The following is a 10,650-nucleotide window of genomic DNA, read 5'->3' as shown; positions in this document are numbered from 1 at the left end:
GAAGATAAACATCGTTTCTCTATATAGCTGTGATAGTCTCATCTACTGTCTTCGGAAACGTACATAAACAACAAAGCAATAAGACAACTGTAGAATTAGCTTGGGATGCTACGTTGTTTTAAGAGCATAAAGCAGGTCATCTGGACCTCTTTAGACATGCCTTCCTGAACTAGCACCAGGAACACCTACGTATATACACCTACACCGTGCTGTTTTGCTAACAATAACCAATAAATAAAGCCCAACACTTTCCAACAAGCTTGGTATCAGGTATGCTGGAAGAATTTAAGACCAATCACATGTCTTATATTGCTGTAAACATGCACAGGAATTACATACATCTGCATTGGTGGTTCTGTGCTCGGAGACCCCCAGGCAGCCTACGCCAACCACTTTGAGCAACTTACTTTAAATAAAAACCACACATAATGGTAACAGCTTCCCCCTTTTCCAGAGTTCTGATCTCTGAGCACATGGAGGAGACAAAGCCATCCCCACTTAACAGAAACGGCAGTGTCAGAGCCCTGGGGTCTCCAGCCACGCGTGGCAAAGCTCATCGGTTTGTGGTCTCTACCATGAGGCCTGGTCCCAGCTCTGCCCTGCACAGCCTGGACTTGAAGAAAATTCAGAGCTTGTGGGCTCTCAAGAGATGTTCCCATGAGGTAATACTGATACAGACATTTATCACTTCTTCCCATATATAAATAATGTCTGGTAACAGTCTCTATATAAATAAGCCTCAAAAAATCTCTCTCCTTATGCAAGATAGTCTACTTAAAATAACCTCTACAAAACAATTACTCTGTTCCCTTTCACAGCTACTGAATATATCACTTGGTTTTTATACAGTGTAACTCATCATCTTTCAAGATTCTTGTGGACTTCCCATAAAAATTAAAAATATTCAGGTTTAGCAACTCTTCCCAGAAAATCAGGTTTCCAAAGGAAAAAATGAGCTGTTTTAGCAATTTTCCAAGAGGAAGTGAAGTTGATGTCGCAAGACTTCGTGCTTGTAAGTCCGAGATTTCGAAAGCAGGCAAGAAAACATTGAATAGATAAAAATCAATGCTTTAAAACAGAAATCAGTTTGACTTTTAATGGGGTCTTGAATAGAACTGAAATATGAATGTACATCTGTCAAAGCTAAGCTCACTATAGCCATTATGGCCATTTAAACAAATTGAAAATATAAATCACCTCAGTCTGTCAAAATAATGTGCCATGTATTTCCTATCTGTGTTACTGTCACCACAGTAGGATTCATGACACATGTATTGCACAGTAGCACTGCCTGTTCTATAAAACAGCATAAATCTCAAAAGGAAAACGTTACAACTTGCATTACAAGAAGACTGTGACTTTCTCCAAAACTTAGGGCTTTCAGTTTGTTTTGCTGAAAAGCTTTTAGCAGAATCAAAGCACGTTTGACATTAGCACTGATTAAAGCAAATAGATAAATTGCAAAGCCTCTGAGAAAACAGAATTGTTCCTTACAATTTACTTGGACCACCCCTGAACAGAGGAGATCTATATCTACAGCTTAGTTTTTATTCACAGCTTGGTGAAACCCCCTATCAGCTGGCTTTTTCACTTATTCTCTTCCCAGTCTTTTCCAAGCATTAGTAGGCTAAGCACATTTAAGTAAAAATGGAAGGGAGAAAAACAAAGAAGAGAGAACGCCAGCAACCTTGCTTCAAATGCTGTTCAAGTTAGGACTGCGATAGTACTGTGCTCTAATTCATTGATTTAATAAGAAATTAATAAGACTGGGGAGACGGAAAAGCTGCAGTGCATGGACAAACCAGTCCATAGCAAAAGCCAGGGAGAAGAATATGAGAGCAACCACAACTTGTAACTCCAGAGAAGAAAGCACTGAAGGTGAATAACTGGGTATGTTCTGCAATAAAATAATTGCAATCGTCTCTGGCATTTAGGCACCATACAACATGCTCACGTGCTGTGCTGACCCAGGCTTTTAGACTGATTAGCTCCCTGAAGAAACGCCCCTTCCACTACTGGTGATCAAGACCAAAACTGGAAATAATGGGCTTCAAGAAGAAGACCAAGACAGCAGCTACTGCTGTTCTGATCTCCGCAATAAGCAAAGCATGAAGTGGATGAAGAAGGATCTTACAGTTCTTGCAAACCGCAAAGAGCAGGAGCGTTCGGATCCACGAGTGCATGGGAACAACCTTGTGCTGTTGTTTTCTCAAAGCGTACATGTTATGACTAGGAGGTAACAGGACTGCAACAAGGCTCTGTAGCTGGAAAACAAGCCGGGCAGCAGCTCGTTGAGTCACATACCGAGGCTGCTGGCTCTCCACATACACTGCCCAGCACAGCACCGAGCCCCAGCTCCATGCCCAGGGACAGGGAGGCAGAGATCTCAGTGCCGAGCCCTCTGGCACCGAGCTGCCCGCATCCCTTTGCCCCGGTCCAGGAATGCAAGGAGGACTGACATCTCCAGGGCACGAAGAATTACAGACATTGGCCCTGCAGGGAAATCTGTGGAAAAGCCCAGCTATAGATAAAAGCTGATGGTGTGTTTTTAAATAGAAAATTATCATTAAAACCTTAATCCCTGTTTCCTGCAGGAGACCATCATTGTGAATTAAAAGATGACATGAAAACACTCATAAATACATACTTTAAATACTAAATTATGCAGAGATCATGTAATTATTCTGAAATGAAGCACTATAAATCACAGAATTCAAATCCAATCAGTTTAAAAATCAACCAATCTCAACAAGTTCAGCACATCTCTTAAGATGCTCCGACAAGCGCTTTTTAATGTCATTAATACAAGGCAGAACTAAGGAATAGCTAAAATTTCTGTGGCGTTTTATGAATGTGCAATCTTCACTTCTTAGTTTTTCACAAGATACTTACTTCCTTGTTTCTCTCAGAATTGCTTAGTTTCCACAAGCTGCTGAAGCTTTCATCAATGCGAGAATGTTCCTGAGTAGTAGTGCTAATAAGCAAAGAACATTAAACACCAGCCTTAGCTCTGAGCTTCCCAACACTGAGGAGGGATTTACCAGCACAGTTCAAACAAGATGAGATGCTCTGGCCAGAGCACCCCTGGGAAACCCAACAGAGACAAACCTGGTTCTTGGTCTGGAGACCAATAGGCCAGGACTGGCCAATTATCCTGTCCCTCATGAGCCAGGCACCAAAATACTCCTTGGGCTGAGCCCAAACACGTACCGCCTGCTTGAGGCGTTGTGCTGGACGTGCTCAGAAGCAGCTCAGAAATAGGACGGGGCATTGCCTCCACGGGGTCCCATCCCCCTGCTGCAGAGAGGCCAGGCTGGGTCACCACGTGCCCCAGAAGCTGCTGAGGCGGCTTTGATCGTTCCCTGTCCAGGATCGCTCGGACACCCCCAAACACAAACCCTGCTACCAGTGATGGCTGTCCACAGGGGTGAGACCCGCTCTGTTTAAAGTCACCACGCTTTCCAGCTTGGAAGAGATCAAAGAGTTAGATCTCCGAATTAAACACAGAATGCAATTAATCTCATTTTTGAATGTTTCTCTAACATTGCAAAAAAACAAACAAAAAAAATCTGTAATTGTAGAAAGCAACAGTGGGAAGTGGGTGAGCACTGAAGGAAGGTGCCCGGCAGCCTCCCTGCTGACCCCCAGCCCCCCCATCTGCACTGCCTGGCTTGCAACAGCAACCAGAGCCCCCCCCCACAAATTGTATTTCTACATTTCCAAAGCCTTCCCTTCAAGAAGCTAACAGCTTCCTAACCTCACTCTCCAAAGAGGCTTAATTTGTCTTTTTCTTTCTCTCTCTCCTGCCTGCGGGGGCAGAGACTTGTTATCAGCACCCTGTTTGCATCCCGGCTTCCCCCCCAGCTCCCAGCACTGCCCGCTGGCAGCGGGGGGTAAGATGCACCACGGTGCATAAAGCTGCTCTTTTGTGCGCCGCCTTTGTCCGCTGCCATCTGCTGGGGACGGGGCTACCAAATGTATTCCTGCTGCCTCCTCCACCTGAGGACATCTAATTGCAAAGCCTGTATGTATCTCCAGGCACAGGCAAGCAGGCTCCCCAGTGTAAAGCGTTTTAAAGCTCTCAACTCCACACGAAATGCTCTCCCCTGTTCTATTGTGGTAAACGTGACTCATAACTGCACGTCAGTTATCTTCTCTTTCCAAAACATCATTAAAAAGAACCCAATTTTAAATCTTTTGTAAGAATTTAGACCCGGTTCATCTGCCTCTCTTGCCTCCTATAGCCTGGTGCATCGGAAGGTAGTTCAAATTCCCCAGGTCAGGCCTTGTTTGGGCTTGGTTATTCATAATGTCACCGGGGGAGTCTACAGGAAGATCTGTTCACACCGAGAGCATTTTGAGGGGAGTGCAGTTTGGGGTCAGGATCTCTGCTGCTGGCATCTACCAGTCTCCGTGGGGCTGAAGTGAGACCCTCCAGAGGTAACACTACAAACGTCCCCAAGTGGTGACAAAGACACTGGGCTCACAGAACGAGGGCAGACTTCTGTCCTCTGAGCATCACGCCTAGACGGAGGGCTGGTTGTAGCACCGCGGTCTCACCTAGGCTAGGTGTGCTTGCAGCCGCTGCCACTTAAACCCAGTGCTGATTACATTGGCTTAAACAAACCGAAACGCTTCAGAGTGGAGTTTGCAGGAGTCTGCCCTAAACTCCCTACGTCGCTAACACAGGTGGGTAACATTTATCAGGAGCACACATTTTTGAGTTTAGAGTCAAGATACAATCTGGTCAATAAGAGAACTAGAGGCAGAGCATCACAGACCATGACTACATTAGGAGCATGACTTCCAGCAAGAGATGAGGAAAATTACAATGTCACCTCTTGCTTTTACTGCATTCGAAGCACAAGGAGGCAGTGGGGTTGGAAAAGGCTTTTCTGCCCCATGCGCTTCAATAGCCTATTTCAATCTGCAGCTCCTTGTTGTGGTGCAACTGGTCATTTTTCTGAGGGTTTGTCTCTATAGCAGCTTACCACAGGCTAAAGGTACAGATACTGCCTTAGTTAATGATTTAATTTACTCAATACAAGTTGGTGCCAGACCGTTCTCATTGCTTAAGAATGATGGAGGCTTGTTTCTGTTTAGCAGTGGTCCCTAGGAACTGGTGAGTTAAAGCCATTCTTAAACTGTCAGAGCACCCACACTCAAACGAGCTGTAAAAATCTACCGTTAGTGAAAACAACGCTGGTTTGTGCAGAATGTCTGCAGCACAGGCGATGCCATACACGCCTTCTCTTCATCTATTGCTGATTTTCAGGACACATCCAAAATGAAGAAGCTGCTCAAAAAAATCAGTAATTGAGTTTTAAAATCTATTTGGACAAAAAAAAAGTCTCAACACATAGAAACAGGCTCTGTTGCAGCATGAACCAGTTTGAAGGGGCGCTCCTCTTCCACAGAGCAGGGACTGTCACCTATAACAAATCATTAAGCCGCTCATGAGTCGACTTCCTCATTTATATGACGGTTACTTGCAAGGTGCTCTCCCCAAACGCAGCCGCTGGCAGGTGTAAACTGGAGGGGAGGAAACTAATGGCTCCCTGACTCGACAAGGTCACTCAGGTCTGAAGGAAGATGAAACGTGCGAGAGAAGAGGGAACCCAAGATAATCCATTTTGCAGGACTGCCAGAGGACACGGAGCCTGACCTGGCTCTTCCCTAGAAAATAAAAGAAACAAAAGACTGCAGTGGCTCCCAGGAAGGCTCGCGGCTGCCAAGAGATGCCAAAGCGTTCACGTTCAGCATGCTATTTCAACAAGGTGTTTGCTTTGTCAGAAGATGATGTCCGGCCCTGTGACTGCTTCAGCAATCAGTGGTAGCTGATGCATGGAGCACATTAGCATCATCTCCAGAGAGAGTCTGTTTTCTCCCACTTGAGTTGCAGATACGAGGCTACAATGACAGCAGAAGTCTGGGCAAGTGAAACACATGCCATTCTGGAGTGGCAGGAAAGCTCCAGTGACTCAGATGTGCTCCTTATGGACATCCAAAGTGAGAAGGGTAACCTCACTCCTTCTCGCAGTTGTCACCAAGAGAAACAGTGCACAAAGGTTGGATGGCAGCAGAGAGGTAGTGAAAGCAGGCAGGAGAAGTCTGAAAACAAAAACAAACTCCTCTGCGCTTTGCACAGATGGAAGGAAATTTCTCTGCAAAGTTCCCATCATCACAGAAAGCCCTTCTGCTATGTAAAGATGCAATTTACCTCTGAGGGGAAGAGGAAACTCAGCAGAGGGATAAAAAGCAAGACAAGCGTGAAGTGTGGATCAAAGGGAGGGAAAAAAAGGTTAAAAAAAAAGAAGTGGAAAAGCACTGAAGGAGGAGCCAGGTGAGAGACAAGGAGGAACTGTTAACTGCTCAAATAAACATTTTATTGCATCCACACGTAAATTTTTAGAGCTTTAAACACCAGGGTGACTGCTAAGTAACTCACTTTGCATGGAGCAGATTTGTGACTAACATCCCAGGCACAGCGCTGCCCAATTTTCACCACCAGCAGATGAGCTGCACTTACCAGGTGCAGGTAAGGTGATGGTTTTTGGTCAGGGAGTTGTGAGGTCTCCAGTAATGCCCGTGGTGAAAAAACACAGACCATATGGCATTTCATGTGCCGAAACTGTCAGATTCATAATTAACTGATTACATATGGTGCTCACACTGTAAATCTCTCAATGTAAAAAATGCTAGAGACCATTGAAGGTGTCAGCGTGAATCTTCCTTGCAAATCTCTCTTCATTAAAGTTTCATATGGAGCCAAGTGTGTTGTAATAAAATAGCCATTAATGGAGTTATATTTATGATGATTTCTCTTTTGTGCAGCTGGATTTAACTTTTCAAACACTAATCTCCACATCAGAGCTTTCTCACAATAGCTTCCACATGCACAGAGGCTTCTTGCTTTGTCATATTTACCTTGAAATTAGAGTTAATGGGAGCTATGATAGAAAAAATTAATCAAGATCAGCAAGAACACTGTTAATATCACCACTGTCAAACTGCATATTCATGCCAGGATAAAAACCCAGCTACGATTCTGTTTATTTTATGTATTTATAGCATGCTGGCCAGAGACAAACTCATTCCCTTTTCAGTTCCAAAACACACTTTTAAAAAGATGGTGAGTGACACTTCATTAACTGCTTGAAATAGGCTGACACAGACTGCTTGCTTCTTTCAGCCACCATTTCAGACAGTATCTTTCCTGCATCTCCCCCCCTGCTTTACATTCAACGCTCTGTAAAGAGCTTTCCTGAACCTCAGCAGACAGATGGGCACTGCGGAACAGGGGCTGTGCCGGGGGCAGGCAGTCCTGGGGAGGATAAAGCGATCGTTTCCAGTCCCAGAACACACTACGTGTTTGCATGTTCATGCATTAGAGATCCAGCTTTTCTCGTCAGCCATCAATGAAGGGGATTTAAAGTTCCCCCCTATCAGCCCGTCTTTGTCCTCCAGTTCTCTGCTCCATCAGGCTCTGACAGGACGAGTTCTTAGGCAGCAACACGGCGCCTCTGAAGTGATCTGGGATGGAGGCATCGTTCTGCATTTGAGTTTCTGGAAAGGTGCCTTTATTCCCAACGGGGTCTGGGATGCAGACCCAGCAGCGTTCCCAGCAGCCGTCCTGCCCCACCAGGGTCCTGCTGGCTGGGCACAGAGGGAGCCAGACACAGCTCAGTACCACACAACTCCATCCTCGCAGCGTGCGCTAATAAACCTCTCCTGTCGCCCTTCAGGGCCCACACACTTCTCTCTGGTTCCCTGTGTTCCTTAAAACGGCTTCCCACCTCCCTTTATACATCAAGCAGAAGACTTATCAGAGACCTCATCTCCCTAATGAGTTAAAAGCTGTTGCCTCAGCACAAATCTTCCTAGCCCCACGTGTCTCCCTCCCCTTTGGTGCCAGGTTATCACCATCGCTGTCTTTACCCGAGAGCTTCCTGGCTCACGCAGAGCTGCTGCTCGAATGAATGGAAAAACCTCCATTTTCACAGGAAAGAAAAATCCCTGTTAAAAACATCACTTTTTCCCCTCTACTGCTTGTTCCGAGGTGGGGCTGCTGCTAATAGATTAGGGCAGCCAGAAGAAACATGTGTCAGATAGCTTTATGAGTATCAAAGGGCTCTCTACTAGGGAACACAGGAAGAGATTTTGGTAAAAGAAATTTTCAGTAGGGGAAAAAAACAACACCCTGTGATAAAACAAGTCAGTGAGGAGAAAAAGGGTGTGATTTTTAAGGTTTATGAAAAAAGCTGAAAGGCAGAAGCAACAAGCCAAATGCAATTGTGTCAGCCTGTGCTTTTCGGTTCTGCTCCATCGCCCTCTCTTCACAGCCTCCCCAGCCTTTCGCAGGATCTCACAGCAGTTGTGCACGTTGTTGCTTTGCTGCCACCACCTGCATGCTCCTTGCAGATGGACTCTTCTCATTCTTCTGTTACCCTGCAAGCCAGCTGCCTGCTGCCCTCCCAGCCCATCCGCACCAGGTGTGCTGGGTATGCCCCATCACTTCTGCCACGCTGACTTAAACACATAGAAGTAAACGTCAGAGATGGTTCAGCCCACACCTCAGAAATCATCCGAGGCTCCAAGGTGCCTCATTCCTGCCGTCTCCTCTGTTTGTTTGCGAGATGAGTCACGCAGGTGTCAACATTTCTAAAATTTGTGCGGAGCTTCAGCAGAGCGGGGAGGTGCAGAGCATTATGTTAGAAGTTATTAATAGCTGCTATCAACCATTTTTTGATCTACAGGCAGTGGATTACAGCAGCTGCTCCCAATGATGAGACACCAGGAGTCTTACCTGTACCTCAATTTCCCTTTCTAGTTTTCAGATTTTTACTAGAACAAAAAACTTTCCCCCAAATATCAAAATAGATTGGGTTCAGCCATCAACATTGCAGACTGAAAGGCAAACACAATCAAGCGAAGCATAAAATTTTACTTTACAAGGGGAATATCAGGACTTTGAATCCTGCTTGTAGCAAAGTCTTTGAAAGGCTTAAAGGTTGACATTACACAAAACCAAACCTGCAGAGAACACAGCTCTTTTCTGAAATTTTCTGTGTAGCCCTTAATCCATATCCATGAAGACAAACTTACCATTTGTTCCCTATAAATAATTAAAGGCATGTAGGAAGTGGTTCCTACACTCCTCCATGCTTTCACCTGAAGAAGAAAAAGCAATTTGCTGTTGCCCAAAGACATTGTGCACATTTGACCTATTCAGTGAAACCTCCCTCCATCAACCCAGAGCCACTGCTGGGAACAGCTAAGAAAACAGGAGGAATTAGCCACCTAACACTTCATGTCAGCGCCATCTAAGCCTGCTTTGCCTGGTGTTAAGAAATACAGTGATCAAACAACAACGTGGAGAAACATTCAGAGATGAAGCAATTCAGGCAAGTTCCCATTTCATTGGATGTTACCACCTAATTTCTCTATCAGCTCGCCCCAAACTTGACAGAATTCTTTTTCTCAGAAACAGGAGGAAGTGGAGCTATAATGTGAGACTGGGCTCATGCCACACTGCTCTGCTTGCTAAGGCTTTAAAGGTCACTGGAACCAGTACTGCCTGCCTCAAGTCCCCACCCTACCAAGAGTAGAGCATTTTAAAGATGACAGAAGCAACAAGGAGATTTATACACAGTGGGACAGTCCAATCTACAGCTTCAATGGGAATCGCAGGAGCATCAATTACTACAAGTTTTACTCCATTTGAATTATGGCATCTATAAATCTACGCGCTGGAGGAACCAGATATGAAGAAAGGAAAACTCACATGCTTACAGTAATTGCAAAACCTATGCAATAAAACTGCCAAGATTTAAGACCACAGACATATTTCCAGATATTTCAACTCGTGACCATTCCAATATGACAAAATACAGCAGGGAAGTAGGGAACAATTTGGCAAATGGATGTTATCACTTACTTCATTCCAGTCATGTTTCAGACTACAAATTTACATAAAGAGAAGTAGTAATACTATAAATGTTCCTTTGAGAAATACTTCTGTCTTTGGCAAAAATGTTTTTCTTAGAGGAAACCCTAGCATAAAAACAGTTAATACAGTTACTGTTATTTTATATAATTTTATATATATTACTGAGGTTTTCAGGCCTAAAGCCATGAAAAGAAGAGTTAACAACAGACAGACACTTTTTACTTCTTCAGCCCTCAAGAGTAAAGCTCTAATAAACACACCCTTGCTTACATTGCATTTAGAAGAGCCTTGCTACACAGGTGCTACAGTGCAGCGCTGAGACCAGATCACAGAGAACACAACTTGTGGGTCTTATTGATCCCAGAACTTTGAAATCTGAAATTTGCAAATCTGTCTTCTGTGGCAGCAGATCACATCACTTCCATCTTAAAGGTCTCAGCTATTTCACCACAGGGGTTAGAGAAGGATGCTTCTTCATTACCTCCAGCTCCATGTTATGAGCATGCAGCTTCTGCACCATCTCCTCAGCCTCCCGCATGCGCCGGTTCAGCTGGGGTGAGTGCTCCGAAGGGGTCAGCTCGCTGTCATACGACTCCAGGATGGCTCGCATGCCATCACGCTCCTGTCGGGAAGAACAGAAATCACCTTCAGGGATAAAGCCCCTGAGCCCACTCAGAGAGGAGGGTTCCCAGACCAATAGT

The 10,650-nt window shown here is 44.9% G+C and overlaps 1 protein-coding gene across 23 annotated transcripts in view; it reads right to left on the bottom strand.

Moving 5' to 3' along the window:
* Positions 1-10,650, bottom strand: part of MAD1L1 (mitotic arrest deficient 1 like 1) — a 352,087-nt gene that overhangs the window by 195,749 nt on the left and 145,688 nt on the right. For 22 of the 23 annotated variants that reach the window (XR_010825087.1, XR_007163484.2, XR_007163497.2 and 19 more), the window contains one exon: positions 10,431-10,571. The exons of the other annotated variant lie outside the window; for it this stretch is intronic. Coding sequence is in view for 16 of the 22 variants with exons in the window: in XM_048064431.2 (XP_047920388.2) it covers positions 10,431-10,571 (141 nt within the window). In the remaining 6 variants the exon portion in view is untranslated. The remainder of the gene's footprint in view (positions 1-10,430; positions 10,572-10,650) is intronic. 23 annotated transcript variants of the gene reach the window in all.

The sequence above is a fragment of the Anser cygnoides genome, chromosome 15, assembly GCF_040182565.1.
Source record: "Anser cygnoides isolate HZ-2024a breed goose chromosome 15, Taihu_goose_T2T_genome, whole genome shotgun sequence".
NCBI lineage: Eukaryota > Metazoa > Chordata > Aves > Anseriformes > Anatidae > Anser > Anser cygnoides.
The sequence above is the reverse complement of the archived record's forward strand: the minus strand, read 5'-3'. Positions and strand labels throughout refer to the sequence as shown.